Below are 19,607 nucleotides of genomic sequence, written 5' to 3' on the forward strand. Positions count from 1 at the left end.
TCAAATCAAACGCTGCCTTTATTTCTATTAAACATCACAATATTTCAGCCTAAAACCAAAACTTATAACAAAGGACACTGAAGAGCAACTCTTTGAACTTCACAGCGGCTCCACTGAAGCTCAGTTTTGTTAGGACTATATAACAATAGTAACTGAGGTAAACAGAGTGAAGATAAATAGGAGTGACAGTAAGAGGGTCAGAGCTTTCCCATTGGTCGATACAAGCGGACATGTATGCATGAGCCTGAGGGAGGGTCATGATGACACTGTAACAGGGGCAATAAAGAATTTTTAAAAAGACAAACACGCCCAGAAAGCAAAGAAACCTGACTGTGTGTATAAAAAAGGAAAGAAAAAAAATGATCCAAGAAAATTTTACATAACTTAATTGTTGGTAAATTGGACAACAAAATGCAATTGATATATAGGAGATATGCAACTGATGTGGTCAATATAACCTTTATCATCCCTTATTTCTTTTAAACCAATTATTTGTCAGAAAACAGAGCAGAAATATTACAGACCGCAATGTCATCAGTCAAACTTCAAACCCAGGTTTGCGTGCACAGAGTTGAGAAAGTGTGTGTCTGCCGATTGATGGACGTCTGGAATGTCGGAGATCAACCCAAGCAAGATGTTCAGCCTTAGCTAATCTTCCTATACCGTTCCCCAGGGGACGCTGGCATGGTATTGTTCTCCGTCTCCCAAACACAAACACAAACTCAATCCACTTGTTTTTTCTTCACTGCACGTTTACTTTTGGCTGTTCAGCATCACCTTTTTTTTCCTCCGGTTTCAGTTCTTCTGGTTTTTCTTCAGGGTTGGCTTTGTCTGCTTGTGGTTCCTTGGGCTTTGGCGGCTCTTCAATTATGTTACAAAGTTTCCTTGGAGAAGTAAAGGAGTATTTTTAAGCAATGTTAACGCTCAGCAGAAATACTCTTTGTTCATTTCCTATTTATGTTACATAAAAAAGTAATAACAAAAAAAGTATGTTTATATGTAACAATGTAAAATCCTCTTTAAAGGTCTCAGGTTAATATGTACATTGTGAACAGAACAGAAGGACTGGCAATCAAGTTCTGCACATATTTAGCCACTTTTTCTGACAGTTAAATTAGATTGGAGATCCATAAATCATTCTGTTATACAAATGCACTCACTTTCCCTCCTCAGATGCCTTGTCGATGTACTTGCAGAGTGTGCTCTCCTGCTCCAATTGTTTTTTTAAAAAAGCAACATCCGCTTCCCAATGGTTCTTGGCCTTCACTAACTCATCTAGGTACAGAAGACAGAAATAAATACATAAAACATAAACACACGCACATTACATACATATACAATAATGCTGCCTACAAGCAGGTCCCTGGTGTACAAAATGTAGCCTATTGTCAACCACTTTAACAGAGATAAATTGCTTAATTTCAATACTCAGCGACTAACATCAGGCCTATGTAGCCTATCAGTTATTTACATTTGTTGCCGCCGGGGGGCAGTATTGTTATGGGGTTTTTTTGCCTAGTTAATCAGAGATACAATACAGTGCAATGTGAACATATATATCGGTTTTTTTAACACCAGACATTTCCACAAAGTCTTCCTTTTAAAATTGAAAATGAACTCACCCTGAATATGTTTAGTCTCTGATTCTGAAGCAGCAATTTCATCTGTGTATTGTTTCTGGAGAAGAAATCCATTAAAGAGAATAAAAATTAAGTCTGATAATTGTATAAACAAATATCCCCTTATTCAACTCACCTTGTGTCCTTTACAGATATCAAAGTCACTCGTTTTCTGAGCCGCTAAGCTCTTAACTTGGGTCAGGTCTTTGGTTAGAGTGTCCACCTCTGTCGTAGACTTTTCCAACTGTGTGTTTGACTGGATAAACTGCTCTTTGTATTCTCCTAGAACATCTCTGGTCACTCTGAATTTAATATCTAGAAATGAAGCCTGTTTATTCAGATGCAGTTCCAGCTTTCGTCTGGAATGGATGTAGCCAGCGATGCCCAGACTGCACACCAAGAGAAAACCCAACAGCAGGGCAGGAAACTTCATGATGGAGGTCTCAAGAGGAAGCTGGACCGGATTTAGATCCTGTCTCTCGCGCTAGCAGGTGCACAGATGTCACCGATTCTAACACCTCCTAAAACACGAATGCTTTGGCATTATGTTGAAGAGCTAAAATGTAAAAATGCAAAAATAGCCTAAGTAAACTATCCTCAAATGGCTTCCTTCCTGGTTAGATTTCTTTTAACGCAATACCTGTTCACCTGAGCGGTGCTTGAAAGGAGTGGAGCCGACGTTACAGGTAACACAGCCCACATGTGACAAACCACACCCACCCACCCCCAAACGCATTGGTGTGAGGTCGAGCAATTAAGACGTAAGACGTTACGCTTGATGGATGGTCCGACTCATCTCCCCGAATCGGTTCTTTCGAACAGTTCGTTTCAATGATCTGGTTAAACTGATTCAGCAAATAATGTACGTCATGGATACAGATACACAGAAGCCTATATGTGTGGTTTGAACTTTTGATACGTTTTACTTTTTTTTTTTAGTTTGTTTATTTTGTTTTTCACAATTATTATTTGTTATAGGCTAATACTGTAGGCTATGTGTCACAGAAATCTGAGTACTGTATAAAGCCAGGATCAAAATTATTGTTTTATTTTGTTGACATGTTTTTTATCCCTATTCCATACATCAGAAAATACTGTAAAATCCCAGAAAATTCAGCATGATTTTAGCAATAGCCTAAATGCTATCATGAACAAATATCTGTAAAATCTTCCAAACATCTACGAATAAAAAACTGAATCTTTGTATAAGTGATTCTGGCTCTTTGCATGATAATACAATTTATTGATGTATTCGTTCATTTAGAGAAAATTGCTTATGGACAAATAGACTCAATCTCATCGACCACTGTGTGAAAATACAATGGTTTTGACTGTGTTCGCAAATCTCTCATTCAATGCCTATTTCCAATACGTTTATTTAATATTCTGCTAAGTAAGCCTCATTTCAGTCAAATCCTCTTTCACTTATTGCTCTCATTCGTTTCTTTTCGCAGTTTAGCATAAATTGGACATGTTCAAGTCCGACAGAAATGATTCTCCGTTCAATGATTCGGTTCAGTGAGTTGTTGACGCGAGGACGCTCGTTCCGACAGGTTCGACCACGTCGGCCGTCCAAGTCGCTTATACCACAAGTAGAGTAAATTCTTGTCAGATATAGAAGAAATTCTTCTTTTAAGCCACGTCTGAAACTTACCACTTAACTTAAAATCCAAGTACAATGATGGACAAAATAATTTTCACATCTGGCGAACCAAGCCTTCACAGTAGAGTATTGAAACCTCAACGAACTAGGTGAGCAACACGGCTGGGGAAAAAAGAGGGGTTTCGATGGCCTACTCAGACGACAGTTTGACATGTTGGTTAAGTCATGCAAACAAGAGTATCCCGGTTCATCCTGTTTAACCACCTGTAATGATTTACGAAATTTGCTGCGTTTTATAATGCCACGCCTGTAACCATTTTGGGTGGTTGTATGAGGGATAAGGGAGGGCTTAGAAAGGGAGCCTATATAATTTGATGTGAACAAAATGACTGAGACTTTATGTCATAGCCTATTGTTTTTCCCATTTTGCTTTGAAAAAACAAAAGTGGGTGGAGAGAGAGTGGAAAAGTTGGTCAGGGAAGGAAGTGTTAAGGTTTCTCTCTATAACACACACGCTCGCGCGCACACATTTGTGTGCCTAAACCCAGACATCCAGTTGTACAGGTAAGACAGGCTTACCTGTCTCTGGCACAGATCGAATGATTTTCAGGAAGACAAGACAGGGAGCTGCGTCAGTTTCATTCAACAGCATAGGCGCTCCTTTCATGAGAACCAAGTGACTGTCTACAGATAGAGAGAGAAAACAAAATCAGCTGTCCCCTGAGGAACACTTTTGGTCTTCTTTCTTCCTCCCTTTATTCCCTCAGGATGAGAGGCTTATCGGCAATGGTTTTCCTGGCCCTATGTGCGCTGCTGATTATAATCTACCAGGCTGTACAGCAGGAGCTCAATATCCGCAACCTGAAAACACGCATCGTTGTTTCCAGTGAACAGGTGAAGTTGAAGGAGGATGGCATTATGGAAGCTAAGACGAAAGTGGAGGAGCTCAATAAAAAGCTTAATGCACTGAACACACAGAGGGATCAGCTCAAAAAACAGATGGAAGACATTAAGAAAGGCACCTCTGATTCTGAAAAGGAACTTGGCACCTGCAAAACTGAAACGGTAGGCTAGTATAAATAATCTTGTAGCAGTTGAGCAGCAAGTGATTTTCTGATTTAAGTAATAGAACTGGATTTTGATTGATTCACTTTAAATTAATCACAAACTCGAATCAAATACTGCTGTATTTTTCTTGGCCTTTGCATGAAGCTACTCCTTTTTGCTCTTTTGTTAATGATATGAGGGTAGGTGACATTAAATACTTTTGATAAGTTTATGTACTGCGGCCTTGAATGCTATAAACACTACTGTTTAACAGTTTTGGTGGAGATTTTTTTTTTTGATGTGCTCCCCAAAGGCTGCATTGCATTTATTTGATGAAGAAAACAGTAAAACCTGTAATATTGTGAAATAGTATTGTAGTCTAAAGATACCTGTTTTCTATTTTAATATATTTTAAATTGTAATTAGGGGCCAAGCACCGAAATAATTTGATTTCTTCTTCTTCTTCTTCTTCTTCTTCTTCTTCTTCTTCTTCTTCTTCTTCTTATTATTATTATTCCCACCACAGACCCTTTTCACATTTCCAGGTTTCTCAGAGTGGAAGTAGTCATAGTTGGGTTAACTTTTATAGCGGTGAATGAGAGAATAGTAAAAGAAAAATGCAACAATAGTGATTTCACAACTTCCCAAAAGAGAGATTGATAATAACGACAGTGAAAAGAGAGAAAGATGTTATTTTTATCGTCACTCCCATAGACACTGTATTAGAAACACCCTCACAGCAGCGGTAAGTTGTTTTTTGTAATTTAATGCAAAAGTAATATACCGGTAATACAAACTATTAGTGTCATATATGTACATACATAAAAATAAAAAAAAAATAAAAAAAATGAAAATACAAAAAAAGATTTACCATATTGATGATCGTTAAAACGTGTCATCACAGTCTGTGAAAAGCGTTGATTGGAGTCTATGGCAGCCAATAAAACCGTTTGCAGGAAAATTGTGAAATTTGGTACACGGATAGAGCTCAGTACCAATACTAACCACACCAATTTTGGAGTCTCTAAAACAAACTATCTGACGCCACCAACTGTCCAAAGTTTCACTCATATTTATGCTAATAACTTTTGAACCCTAAGGCCATGTGTCCACCAAAGCGTTTTTTCACGCTGCTGGCTGGCGTTTTCAATTGTTTTCAATGAGAGCGCCGCGTTTTTAGAACGGCTGGAGCGCAACGAGGCGCTGAGCGAGTATTTCACGCTCAAGCGCTGAGCGCGCAGCATTTTTTTAACTGGTCGCCGAGAGTTGAAGAATGTTCAACTTTGAGTAAAACACAGCGCTCATCACTGTCACTCTTCACCCAGCCGTCCAATCACAGTGGAGGAGGGGCGGGACAAATACAACATTCTGCGTGTCGTCATCAGATGAAAACAAGCAATAATAACGGAACAAAATGATTTAAAACAAAAGCCAGAGCAAATACTTTACATTGGATCTGCAGTTTTATATAGAACCAATACAGAAACAAACTACCTGTGAAATTAGTAAGACTTCCGTGGATTTTCCGTATCATAACAAGCAAAGAGTCTCAACTGAAGAAAAAAAAAAAACGCTGCCTGCCAAAACGCTCTCAAGCGCTCACAGCGAGGTGTTTTCAGCAGAGCGCTTAGCGTTTTCTGCTGGCTAAAAAACACAGCCTAAGGACTAGAAACTAAATAATTTTTTCCCTTTGATTGCTTGGCTCCCCCGTTGACTTTATTTTCTATCATGTAAATTTTCCTACTTTTTCAAATTCCTCAAGACGTTGCTCTGATTTCACAAAAATTGAAAAAGATAATCTTCAGACCATGCTGACAAATAATGTTAATGGGATTCATGTTAAATCGTCAAATCGTTTTTGATAAGTGCGCAAACAAATTATGTAGCTCTTCTGCAGCGTTTAATCGCAGTCAGACCTAACTTGGTACGTGTCATCAGAAGCATAACCTGAACTGACCTGCAGTGTTTTGGCACAGCGCCACCTACTGGTCCGAAGACACGAAAAATGGCTATTTTTGCTTATAACTTCAGAACTGTTTGTCCAATCATAAAAGTGGTCTCGTTAGATTCGGGATGTCATGCAGAGTCGAGTGATATCTGATTTTACCATATCGCCCATTTTGAATTATGTGCTAAAATGCTGTATTTTATGAACACATGAACAGATTGTTAGGAAACTCGGTATGGGTCATCAGCACAATACCCTGAAGGAGCCTGAGAAGTTTTGAAACAGCGCCACCTAGGGGATAATTTATTTCTTCACATGCTCATAACTTTGGGTGTGGTTCTGTGGTTATTTTCATGGGAGTACATTTTTTAGTTTCCTGAATTTTTGCAAAGTCCAATGACTTGGTTTCTGCATATGGTTTGTGGAGCGTTGTAAATAAACGCTTATAAAACATTAGCTGATATCTTCGAAACCGCTAGTCCGATCAAGACGAAACCAGCGTCAGAAGTTTGAAAACATGGGTCTATAGCATTTTAATACTGGCCAAATATCAAAATATTGATATTAGGGGGTAGTAAAATTCAATCAAAGACAGGTGTCAGTCATTTATGTTTTTATATAAATGTCTATAACTCCAAAACGAAATGAGAGATTTTCACCAAAATTGACATGCATGTATAGGCTCCAAAGACACACACAAAACGATAGGATTGTGCCTCTAGGTGGCACTTCAATAGAACAAAACATGAAATTCCCATAGACTACAATGCATTTTTCAGCTTTTTTGCCTAAAATCATCTTAAAGTCTGTTTAATTGTTCATTGTTGCATGTGTCTGACACTCCCAGCCATGTTTGATACATTTTATGCGTCCTTGCTGAATGAAAGTTACTTAAAAAAATGCATTATATAATATTATGCATGTATATAATGCATTATAATATTGCCTTACTCCATAAAAAAGTAACTAATAGCATTACTTGGTCACTTTTTTTGGAAAGTAATGTTTATTTTTTTACTTGTCTGATCTGGGATTACTTATTTCTAAAAAAGTTATATTTTGGCAAATGTTCACCTGGGCCTGTTCACACCTAAAGCAAATGCAAATTCAGTTCTGCATATTAGAGGGCGCAGCTCAAACAAACCGTTCAGCTGTTCTGCTGTTCTGGACTTCAGAAGAATAGGACAGGAGAAGAAAGTTCAACACCCTTACTTCAGCAATAAAAAAACTCACTAAAGTCATTTTTCCTTATTATGGTGAAATTGGATCCTCAGCAAAGATGTTGGTTAATATAGTGAGATTAAAAGCATTTAGTATATTTGTGTAGTTTAACATCTAATGTTTGCATAATATTCTGAGTCTGCATGTCACTGTTTTCATTTATTTTGAGTAATACTGAATCTGTTTTTGTGTAAGTGAGATGAGTAAATGTGTGCTACTCTACTGTAGATCTACAATAACCATCATGTTTACACAGCCGGACAGGAGAGGTCTCGGTGATGAATGGGAAAACGAAGTAGTTTGCATTACTTGTTTGAAAAAGTAACTCAGATATTTTGTTCTAAATTTAAAAGTAATCTATTTTTCTACAAGTTACATGACAAAGTGATCTGATTACATATCTCACAATGCTTGTAATGTGTTACCCACAACCAACCAAGGGTGTAACACAAGATCCCAGGCCTTATGCATAGGCAGTCCTGATGGGTCCTTATGTTCCATGTTAAAATATATTCCAGATTTTTCAAGGGCCCTCTCTCCCCTTGGTGCCCTGGTCAGCAGTACTGGTTTTACCCCCAGTCCGATGCCCCTTCCCTCAACACCGGAATTAGTCATTTCTCTTTTTTTCTTTACCCCCTCGTTTTATTTATGTTTCTCCACATATTATAACATGTCAGAACATAGTTGTACATTTTAACATGTGTAGAGAAAAAGGGGATGACAAAACATACACAGTAAAAAAAGGAACAATTGACCCCAAATAAAACAAAAGTTCAGAAATCCACAATAATAGCAGATATATAAAAACACAACTATGTGTATGAATACTGTATGATTTATATCGTACATTCATACATGGATATACGTTTTATGCTTCAAATATTTATCAACCCAAAAGCGTAAGCGATTAACAGTGTATTAGGAACATCAGGAAGTTTTCCTGAAAGATTTACAGCGGCACAGAATGATTATATTTCCACACTATATGATCATATTTAATGTTACGAAACTGTGAGAGTATCTAGTTTTGAGATGTGACTCTTTGGCAATACAGCAATCTTTTTGATTTCTTGTTGAATTTCATTCCTTTTTAAGCTATTTTATACAGTTAAATAAATATGCGAACATTCATCCATTAAAATCAGCCGCGCTTACTATTTTCATTATCATTATTAGAAGTAAAGGACAATTATGAAGTATTCCTTAAAAAAAGAAGAGAAAAAATGAGCATAATAGAATGATTTCTGAAGGATCGTGTAACACTAAAGACTGGAGTAATGATTCTGAAAATGTAGCTTTGCATTCAGTGTCAGGGTTATGTTCTGTTTTCTCTTTCCATTCCTACCCCATTTGCTTGTTACCTTGTTAATAAACTTGTTAACTCCTTTGTTTGCCCTTTGCACATATGCCCACAGTTACAGTCAGTTCATTGTCCTGTATTGTTTAAACACCAGTGTTTTATCCTTTGCGGAAGAGTGAGTTATCTCCCCTGTGATCGACATTGTGTTTGTTTTCTTTGGTAATAAATGACTTTCTTTTGGACACTACTTCATCATGCGCTTTATATACAGCCACCAACATGCATTACATTTTAAAATATGTTTTAAATTGCAATATTTCACAATATTCATGTTTTACTGTGAACTTTTGCTTTTAGGCTTCTATTTGCTCTATTTTAAATGCTTCATAATATATCTTGACAGTCTCTTGACAGATGGAATGTGCAATATGTGAAAATGTTTCAGGATTCTTTACAGTGTTTTTATAACATCGCCGCAGTGGATGTTTTACAGTGTATATGCAAATCACTTTTGGTGATTTGGTCTATTGCAGTGTTCTTTGTTAAACTGAGCCCTGTGTTCCTGTTTTGTCTGCCCATACTGTATAAACCATACACGTATGTGCTCTCACACTGTCTTTCTGTCTGTTTCAGGGTACTTTAGAGAAGAAGAGCAATGACGCAAAAGAAGCACTTAAGAAATTAAAGGGTACATATGCGTAATCTTTATTTAAAGAACTGTAGTGTCAGAAGGTTTGTGGATAATATAATGCTCATTGTCAATGTTTTCGTTTCACTCTCTCCCTTGTTCCTCTGCAGGAGACCAAGAAGCTGAGAAGAAGAAAGCTCAGGATGAGATTCTGGGACTAAAAAAGAGCATTCTAGAAAGAGACGTGAAGATCTGCAAATTCGTGGATGTTGCAAATGAAGAGGCAAAGTAAGAGTGGTTGATTTGAGTCTATTCAATTGATTATAACCTGTAATAGTTATGTTGTGTATAATTTCAAAGATTTTTTTTTACAAAGTCCTTTTGCTTGTCTGTTTATAGGAAGTTGTGCGCAATTGCACTGTGAAGGGATTTCAGAAGGCTAATGGAGCGCTCAGGAATATTTTTCTGGATGGGGTTGTGTAGTATATATATATATTTTTTTTTTCTTCACACCTTATTTGATTTTTTAAAATGTTATTTCATTAAATAACGTGTGGATGTGCTACTTTGTGAACAATGCACTAAATAAATGTGTAATTAAGACTGATGTGAAAAAAAAGACTCAAAAGTTTTCTTAACTCTTTTCCCACCAATGTTAAAAAAAAAAAAAAAAAAAAAAGTTGCCAGTTTTGACCATTTTAACAAAAATGTAATGGCCCATAGAATATTTTCTATCTTAGCATGCCATATATCAAAAGAATGAGCTGATCCTGAATGTTTTATTCTAGCTTCATGCATTCCTTTTTTTATTAGCACTTGAATGTGGGTAAGTTTCATAAAAAAAGCAACATTTTGAACAAAAAGCTGAAAAAAATCATGTTTTTGTGAAAAACTGTATCCAGATCAGATTCAGAGTGATAATCAAACGCAGATGGAGTAGATCGAGTCTATGAACACCCCTAATGCTTGCACAGCCCTATAGCTCATCTTGGGTCCACATTTCATTCAGTAACATTAGATCGTTTTGATTTATATGATGTTTAAATGTTTAAAGGTCCAGTTCTTCGCGATTCCATCTTTCAAACTTTAGTTAGTGTGTAATGTTGCTGTTAGAGCATAAATTATACCTGTAAAATTATGAAGCTCAAAGTTCAATGGCAAGCGAGATATTTTTAACAGAAGTTCCCTTTCAAAGCCTACAGCGAACGGCTGGTTTGGACTAACCATCTCAAAGTCAGACAGCTGTAAAAATTAATTTGACTGAAAATCAGTATTTTTAGAAATGAGACAAAAAATAATGTTTTCGGACATGAAAGCGTAGATGTTATCTTTAAATTAATCACTAACACTAAGCTAACAATAACATAAGCCACCGGGAGAGCGCAGACGTCTGTCATTCACTGTATTGCATATAATAAAGATTTATAACAAAGTTTTTTTTTTTTTTTAAATGTCACCGCGGGATGGGAACGTGTGACGTGGTTACTAGACCGTCTCATTCTAGCTTTAGCTAAATTGCTGAGGAGGACACTAGCCCACTAGTCTCGGTAGAATGCAGCCCTCTGTTTGAGAAACACCCGAAATCATCTAGATGTGCATGCAGGAAGAAAACTGATCTGGTCATGTGACCGTTCACACTAGTCACATGACACTGATACATTTTAATCAAGGCAGTGTATTATTATGTTTATTTTTTTTTTCATTTAAAAGTTGAATGGCTGAGTTTGCATTTTACTATTATTTTGAGGGATACAGAATCTGTTTTTGTGCAAGTGAGATGAGTAAATGTCTGCTCACATTTAGTCTACAACTCCAATATCCATTATGTTTACACAGTGCACACAACGCCTCTGCACTTTATTATAGATCTCCCTCAACATTGGGACAGGAGAGGTGTAAAACAATACATGGGGAAACAAAGTCACTTGCATTTCTAAAGTTAATGTGTACTAGTTACTTGAAATAAGTAATCTGATTACATATCTTGCGTTTACTTCGAACATTTCCTATTTAAATTCATTATTCATTTTGCACTTCCAGAGCATATGCTTTTGCAAACAAAGGAAATGACTCTGGTACTGTCTATTTGCTCATCATACAGTGTAACTGACCCTTGTAGAGTGCTTATAAAGTTTCTTGTATTGCATCATTTCACTTGAGCAATCAGCAACGGCTTAAACCAAAAATTATTTGGAGAATTAAGTCTTCTGTTTAGCACACTATTCAAGTTTGAGGATGGGGTGTGTCTGTTCTGCTCATCTAAAGAAACAGACTGGAGGAGGTTTAACAAGTTTTATTGTCATGATAAAGGTTATGTACAAGTATTTAAAACAATCCTTGGTCTTAGAAGCATATTTGGCGGTTTTAATTTCATTGTACTTGCATTGTAAGCTTTTTAATATGACCGCATTATGTGAACAAATGTGTAAGTCCCATTATTCTAGTTCTGTTAACTTGTTTATCCACATTCATGGTGTATCAGTCAGTCTCTAGTAACTTGAGTCACCTTATACACCTTAACTTATGATTGGAGTTGCTTAATGTAGGATCTTCAGGGTGGGAACGTACATATTTACCAGTGCTACTATTTTTCTTCATGTCTAATTGTGTTGTTAGGAAAGGATACAGTCCTGCTCTTATGTGAACAGTGTTTGCCTTCCTTTTCTTTCTAAAGAACACAATAGATCGCCCAACAGCAATGACAGGAACCTGTAATTCCTGAATATCAAACACAGGAATAGTTTTTTTTTAGGTGACCGTAATTCATTCTAGGGGTGTCCCCGACTAAGGATTTACACTGCACAGTGCACACAGCAACAACTTTTAATAAAGTAACCAAAACTGCCTGCCAACTGGCAGACGAACTGACAATAGCTTTCTTATTTAGGTTTAAATGTGGTGGATAAACATTCTCATAACATTTTAAAGCTGCGATCGAAATTCAGAACATCACACAAATATATAAAAGAATATTTTGATAAATAAACCTAAAAAAATACCTGCCTAGAGAGGAAAAGAAAACTTTGAGTGCATTTACATGCAAATTCTTAAGCCGATTATACCTAAAGGGGTTCGAACACCGGACACGAAGCTCAGCAGCGTCTCAGGTATCTCACACCGGACGAGCACATACGCGAGAGCTCAATTTTGAATCTCCTTCTGACAGAAGAGCTGCAGGATAGGTGTATCTTGTAGCACAGGGTGAAATCAGTATGTACATTGACGATTTGAGGGAAATATAATATAAATGTAATATAAAACCTTGAAATGGCGCTCTATGGCGCAACAGGATTTTAAACTTCCGGCCGCCGCCAGTGTGTGTACACTCATTGAAAACGTGTTCGAAGGCGCTGAGGTTCGTGTCCCGTTTCATTTCACCCAAAAATGAAATTGATGTCATTAATGACTCACCCTAATGTCGTCCCACACCCGTAAGACCTCCGTTCATCTTCAGAACACAGTTAAGATATTTTATATTCAAAAAATAACAAAAACTACGACTTTATTCAGCATTGTCTTCTCTTCCGCGTTTGTTTTCAATCCTCAAATAAAGATTCAAACGGTCATGAATCAGCGGATTGAGTCATGATTCGGATCGCGTGCCAAACTGCAGAAATCACATAACATTGCCGTTTTTTTGTTATTTTTGGACCAAAATATATTTTCGATGCTGCAAGAAATTTTAATTAACTAACTGATGTCACATATGGACTACTTTGATTATGTTTTCATTACTTTTCTGGACATGGACAGCCTATAGTGTGCATACACTTTCATGAAGGAACAGAAAAGCTCTCGGACTAAATATAAAAGGTCTTAACTGTGTTCTGAAGATGAACGGAGGTCTTACGGGGGGGACGACATTACGGTGAGTCATTAATGACATCAATTTCATTTTTGGGTGAACTAAATATTGAGCACCCCCATATTGCCAAAATGGTATGATCCTTGTTTCATAACACTCACAAAGATTCGACTGTGAGATCGGTGGTCGAATCTGGCTCTGCATATTAATGCATCGAATCTTCGACTATTCGGGGTCACCCCTAATTAATTAATTTATTTTATAGAAGTTCACCATAAATTAATTTCTTGAATGATGCATTAACATGTGCAATGAACTAGTAAACATGGTGATTATCTCCAACATGCAATTTTATAATGATCTGCTTATATAAAAATTAAGCTGACTATTGATGATAATAATAAGACAAGTTTCTTGAGTATTAAATCAGCATATTTGAATGATTCCTGAAGTATAATACAGCATTGGGTATGTTACTCTAAAAAAGTAATAATTATAGCTACTAATTACATTTTCAACAGTGCATGTAATTCAATTACTAATTAATTGATTATACTTTATTTTAATTAATTAGAATATTGTCTTTGTTGTGTAACTATACATTTAAGTACTGAGTAATATATATGTACGTTCTATATGGTTAGGGTTTGGTTTAAGGTTAGTTAGCGTGTTATGCATAATTTATAGTAATTGCTATAGTAACTAATGTAAGTAACAATGACACTGTAAAAAAATGTAATTACTAATTACTTTCTAAACCCCATATCAACCACAACCAGTTAAACAATACAAGGATAAACATGAAACTGCTTATTTAATTCTTTCAAATAAATATAAAATATAAATAAATATAAATATAATTATTTATTTATAATATAAATATAAATAAATTAGTCTTAAACTGACCAAAAGGGAGAAGTTTATATTAAAAACATACATTTATCAATCGCACTATATTGAGAATATAGAATATTTCTATAATGCAATTACATCAGAAGTAACTTTAAATGAATTACAGAAAAATTAAGAGTAATCCCTTACTATACTTTTCAAGGGAATAGTAATTAAATGACAGTAATTAATTAGTAATGCATTACACCTAACACTGGGATAATATTACATATTTTTGTTTTGTTTATTAAGCCTGCATTTTATCAAACAAATGTGGCCATGGTGAAAATAAGAGACGTCTTGTATTGTGATCTCGCTGTGCTGACTTTTGTTCGGTAGTGTGTGTGTAGACAGAGGAAACTAAAATGAGCTTGATATAAGATTTTAAGTGATCACAGGTGAGGGGGTGGATTCTTAAATCCACTGAGGTTGTTATTAATCAATATGTATCCTTCTAAATATCAAATGATTTGAATGACTTTAAACTTATGAGATTTATTAGTTAAAACCTGTATTTACTATTTTAGCTGACCCTGACAGCCTATAGGTCGCTGGGGGTCACTCGGGCCTATGTGAACAATACTTTACATTTTGTCTTTAGCCACTAATGATGAATACTGTCTGAAACTCTTACTGAGAGAAAGTGCGTGTTATCAGTATGTTTTGGGAAAGTTTCATGGTCAGACCTAGAGCTCAACCAAATACAACCTTGCAGAAGCTGTGAAATGTGAAAGCTGAATGGGAATATGTTTTTAATGGTTTATGTTCTTTGTTGATAAATGGCCAGACCAGTCTTGCTCAACTCTCTGATGTGCAGTTGTCTCTCCTGTTCCAGCAACCTGCGTAACGCTTCTCTCCGTACCTGTACAAACACAGGATATAGGATAATAACCTTTTCCTGCTGTCGTCAATATCAACACCATTTACAAGTCAAAACTGTATTTGAATCTTCCTTCGATGCAAATAACACAAAAAGAGAGACAATTTCTCAAAAGCTGTGGTATATAATAGAGCTGATTCACAAAAACCTGTCAACCTTTCTGACATTCTTTAGTTGGCTGTTGGATTTACAATGTTGGGAAACAGAAAAAAATAAATTATGTATTAAACAATAAAATTAATATATAACAACAATAATAAACTTAAAGGGGGGGTGAAATGCTGTTTCATGCAAACTGAGCTTTTTACACTGTTAAAGACTTGGATTCCCATCCTAAACATAGACAAAGTTTCAAAAACTAATGTTGGACGTTTGATGGAGTATTTCTGTGTCAAAAATACTCCTTCCGGTTTCTCACAAGTTTCGGAGAGTTTTTTTCGAGTATGGGTCCGCTTGACGTCGACTGAGCGGAAGGTCCTTGTATGGGACCCCGGTAGGGTGCGCACGTGCGTGACTAGAGCGAGAGAGCAAATGCACGCCCATAAACACTCGCTCAGCTGCAGATCCAGTCGTCCGTGAACACTTCTGTCGCACCGCGCTCCACTTTATTCCTATGGGTGACTTCAACGCTTCAGCACAGCATTCCGGAAAGGCAGCAAAGCATTTTAACCGATTTGAACGCAGAAATGACGGGAAGCGTCACATCACGCTTCAGTCGCGTCGCAAAAGTGGATCTCCACGGTCACTGCTGTCACAGGACTTCACCAAATCAACAGTTACCAAAGAAGTGTGTTTTTGACAGAGCGGTCCCAGTGATAAATGTTCACGGTCGTGCGCGGTGAGTAAAACTGCTTCAAATGTCTATGCTGATGGCTATCATCGCGTAAGTAAACATCAGTAAACAACACGATCGTGTATAACGTTAGTTAATTTATCAAAGGAGCATGCGATCTATGGTTTGTGTTTAAATACATTTGTTTAGCTGACCATTATAGGTGTCAGTTTGTTTATTGTAAAACCACCCAAACACAAACCTAGCGTTCTCACAAAGCGTGCTTCGTCATTCAAATGCGCTAACGGTTACTCCATTGTTGTTCTATGTATAACATTACACTAGTCTGACGTGCAAAACCGTTTTGCTTGCTACTGCTAAGGTTTAGTCGCATACAATAGTCCATAAACCGAATCATGTCCTCATAAACTGCGAGTAAACACACACAAATGTTAACAGGCCACTAAATACAGTACATACCACAGAGACGGACGTCCTGCTGTTGTTGCTTCCCCTGTTCAATTTATTTCAGCCTCCGGATCTGATTCTGGATCATATATGTATTAGTTGAACTTGAATCTGATTTAGTGTAGCGTTTTCTTCTCCACGCTTGAGGACGTCACCGCTTTGTGCGCACTCTTCATTCTTTAGCTCCACCCACTCGATACGCCTCCAGCCGCTCATTTTTTTCCGGAAAGACTCGGTACAGCCTATATTTCTTTAATAAATATAATAAAACTAACGACTTTTCGGAGATATGAAGGATGCAATACTACTCTATAGGTACTCAAGATTGACATGAGATTGACTGAAACTGAGTGTTTCACCCCCCCCCCCTTAAAATGTAACGAATGGTTTTAAATTGATTTTATATGCTTAAAAACCCAAGCACACTGATACAAATGTTCTGCTTGATTTACTTAAAAAAAAACAAGATGTTTTTGTGCATAATTTTATTACGTAGATCAAACAAGACTAGTGTTTGTGCAAATTACATAATTTTCCTGTTAAAAGACAATGTGTGTATTGAAGTTTCCTTTGCAATACTTCTTAATCAAATAATATAACACTGAACTAAACTACGCTTTTAACGTGAATGCTTTGCTTGAAGTAAGTAATACAATAGATATTGTGCAGTAGACAGACACCACATCTACATAAAAGAAGTAATGTGAAAATTGAGACCTGAATACTTGGTACACAATGACGGTACCATTTGATGGATGGTTTTTGAATGCCATTTTGAATACAAAATGAACTCCATATGTCACAAAATGGCAAGTTGCTAAACCTAACAACAAAGTAATGATTAAACAGTGTAAATACAGCTGGAAAACAGTGAAAAATCGACCTTATTAAATATTCATGCCCCAGTGCATGATGGGAACACAGTATCAGAAAAGTTGAGTAGGTTTTACTTAATTTTATAATGCTGATACTTACGCTTTAATTTCTACACGCTTGAATTGAGTACTAATATAGACTTTACTTTTTTTATTGTTGCGTGTACTCACTTTTTTTCTGTAGTATTTACTTCACCACAGAATCATTTGTATTATTATAGTTGCCATTTTAAAAAAACTGTATTGTTTAAAATTTTGCTTTAAATTTTTATACTTCTAATTATTTGAACTATACTTCATGTTCACTTTGATGGGAATTTGTCATACATTTAAAATCTTGAACAGACTTAAATAATGAATTTAACAAACACTGAAAATCGCCCTCTCCCTCTCTGTATTGTTCCCGCACTGTTCTCTGTTAAATTGTCAGTTTGCGGCTTAGATGGGTACACTAATGATAAGCTTTAGAGTAACCTCTGTTTGTCCAGTCTGTTACAGGATTAAAAGAGGATAAACAAAGTAAAATCATTCAGTCATTTGAATATTTTCCAACTACCTTCATTTGACACCTGCTGTTTGTCGTATGCAACTGTTTGAATATCTGTGACAGAACTGCGGGATTGTCTGTGTCAGCGTAGTCTAGCAGTTATTGTGTCTTTCTCAGTAGCATGGTCAAATAAACCTGCTCACTGAAAATGAACCGGAGGAACCTAAAGCGGAACCATTTTTGGCCAAATTTGGCTTACATAAGAAGACACTCAGATCCACAATAACTACTGTATTTCCTGATTCAGTTTGACTTGAGCTTGTGTCTTTGTACTGCCCCCTACTGATGATAAACAGTTATTACAACTACTCTTTTGAAAGGTTAGTTTAACCAAACATAATAATATTGCCTTCATTTGCAATCGTTCCTAATCCAAATCAAGACCTTATTTCATTTTCGAAACACAAATAAATAAAAGTTTCAATAAATCTTGAGAGATTTCTGTCTCTCCATTGAAAGTGTATTCACCCAGAACACTGATGCTTCAAAACATCTATAAAGAGATTGTAAAATAAATCCATATAACTGAACGGTTTAACCATAAAAAGAGTCAACATATCCTGGGATACTTAAGAGGCTGTGAAGAGAGGCGGGGAAAGTGTAGATCTCATTCCTTGATTTCATGTTGAAAGGGTGTTTGTTTTAAATATTTAGATTTGGTGACTTCGTTCATCCATACTTTGTAGTTGATATATTTCACATATTTATAATATTTGGACTAAAACGAATAAAAAGTTGTTGTTACAGGAATAGGGATAGGGATAGTGTGTGTGTGTGTGTGTGTGTGGGGGGGGGGGGTACTATGGTAGTCAATGGGGGGAGAGATCTGCTTGTGCTTGGATTAAGCCACTCGATTTAAAACTTAGTTTTAGTTGCATGGATTTTCAATGGAGGGACAGAAATCTCTCAGATTTCATTACAAATATCTTGATTTGTGTTCTGATGATTAAAAAAAAAAGTCTTATGGGTTTGAACCGATCATGAGGGTGAGTAAATGATGACAGAATATAAATTGTTAGGTGATCTAACCCTATTAAAACAATTACCCTCGGTTTCACAGACAAAGCTTAAGCTAGTCCCAGACTAAAATGTATATTTGAGCTGTTTTAACTGAAAGCAACTTCACTGACAATATCTTAAAACAATGCCATTGTTTTGTCTCAAGTGGGGGTTTTTTTGTGTGTGTGTATAAAAGATACTTAAATATCCTAATTGAACTAAGCCCCAAACCTGGCTTAATCTAAGTCTTGTCTGTGAAACCAGGCCACAGGTATAAAAGGGTAAGATACTATTTTGTGTATATATTAACATTTTCAGATATTTTCAAGAAAGTCACAAAAGACCTATCTCTGACCTGAGTGAGAGAGGTATTCCACATCTCCATCTCTCTCTGTATGGTCTTCTCTCTGCGTTTCAGGGCTTTTTCATAAACAGCAAGACCGAGACACTCAAATTCAGCTTTCAACTTCACATTCTGGTTTCTGGAACAAGTACATAGTTTATCAGCATATATTTACTACTGTATTCAACTCTTAATGGCTTAATCAAAGCCCTGTCTGTGAAACCAGGCCTAAATCTTAATACTTGACTTTAAATCAGCATAAACACACCTGTCCAGCTCAGCAGTCATGTCAGCGATCGCTTCATGTTTCTGTTTTTAAAAAAAGAAAGCTGTTAAAAAGTAATGTACTCCTGGAGGACTGTAGATGAATAAAACATGCATTACATTTTTTAACATTTAAAGCTGCAGTCCGTAACTTTTTGCGCTATAGTAGTTAATGAAGAATGGAAGAACATTCCAGCCGGAGCGACTTCTCTCTGTTTATGTCTATGGGCGAGTCACGCAAGGACTGTGTGCCTCCTCAGCAATTCCTACCAGACCGGTCTGAAGTAGTCCCAATATAAACACTTATTAGGTGTATCATAATTATTCAGGCATGGTAAGACAAAAACATGGTTTGGAAAATGGATTCATGTTGTACATTCTCATTATATAATTTCTG

The 19,607-nt window shown here is 36.4% G+C and overlaps 2 protein-coding genes across 3 annotated transcripts; one reads left to right on the top strand and one right to left on the bottom strand.

Annotated features, from left to right (window-relative positions):
• zgc:174935 (uncharacterized protein LOC796019 homolog) lies at positions 1-3,428 on the bottom strand. 2 transcript variants are annotated; one of them, XM_067449155.1, is made up of 5 exons: positions 3,274-3,428; positions 1,756-2,140; positions 1,623-1,677; positions 1,161-1,275; positions 1-884 (listed from the first exon to the last, which is right to left on the bottom strand). In XM_067449155.1, exons 2-5 carry the CDS (start codon positions 2,050-2,052, stop codon positions 743-745), a joined length of 609 nt encoding a protein of 202 aa, XP_067305256.1. In that variant the 5' UTR covers positions 2,053-2,140; positions 3,274-3,428; the 3' UTR covers positions 1-742. The 2 variants fall into 2 exon arrangements, with proteins under 2 accessions (XP_067305256.1, XP_067305255.1); XM_067449154.1 differs by lacking the exon at positions 3,274-3,428 and having other exon boundaries at positions 1,756-2,327.
• Positions 3,105-9,988, top strand: si:dkey-87o1.2 (uncharacterized protein LOC796684 homolog). The gene is made up of 5 exons (XM_067449156.1): positions 3,105-3,371; positions 3,990-4,287; positions 9,372-9,426; positions 9,537-9,654; positions 9,766-9,988. Exons 1-5 carry the CDS (start codon positions 3,298-3,300, stop codon positions 9,788-9,790), a joined length of 570 nt encoding a protein of 189 aa, XP_067305257.1. The 5' UTR covers positions 3,105-3,297; the 3' UTR covers positions 9,791-9,988.
• Positions 9,989-19,607: the final 9,619 nt, after the last annotated feature.

This window comes from Pseudorasbora parva, chromosome 7 (genome assembly GCF_024679245.1).
Source record: "Pseudorasbora parva isolate DD20220531a chromosome 7, ASM2467924v1, whole genome shotgun sequence".
In the NCBI taxonomy this organism is placed as follows: Eukaryota; Metazoa; Chordata; class Actinopteri; order Cypriniformes; family Gobionidae; genus Pseudorasbora; species Pseudorasbora parva.

Coding starts and splice junctions, on each gene's coding strand:
- zgc:174935 (XM_067449155.1), bottom strand. CDS start 2,052: ATGAAGTTTCCTGCCCTGCTGTTGGGTTTTCTCTTGGTGTGCAGTCTG. Junction 1,678..1,755: donor ATATCTGTAAAGGACACAAG/GTGAGTTGAATA, acceptor TTTCTTCTCCAG/AAACAATACACAGATGAAAT. Junction 885..1,160: donor AAGGCATCTGAGGAGGGAAA/GTGAGTGCATTT, acceptor TACTTCTCCAAG/GAAACTTTGTAACATAATTG.
- si:dkey-87o1.2 (XM_067449156.1), top strand. CDS start 3,298: ATGATGGACAAAATAATTTTCACATCTGGCGAACCAAGCCTTCACAGT. Junction 3,372..3,989: donor TTGAAACCTCAACGAACTAG/GTGAGCAACACG, acceptor TTATTCCCTCAG/GATGAGAGGCTTATCGGCAA. Junction 9,655..9,765: donor GTTGCAAATGAAGAGGCAAA/GTAAGAGTGGTT, acceptor GTCTGTTTATAG/GAAGTTGTGCGCAATTGCAC.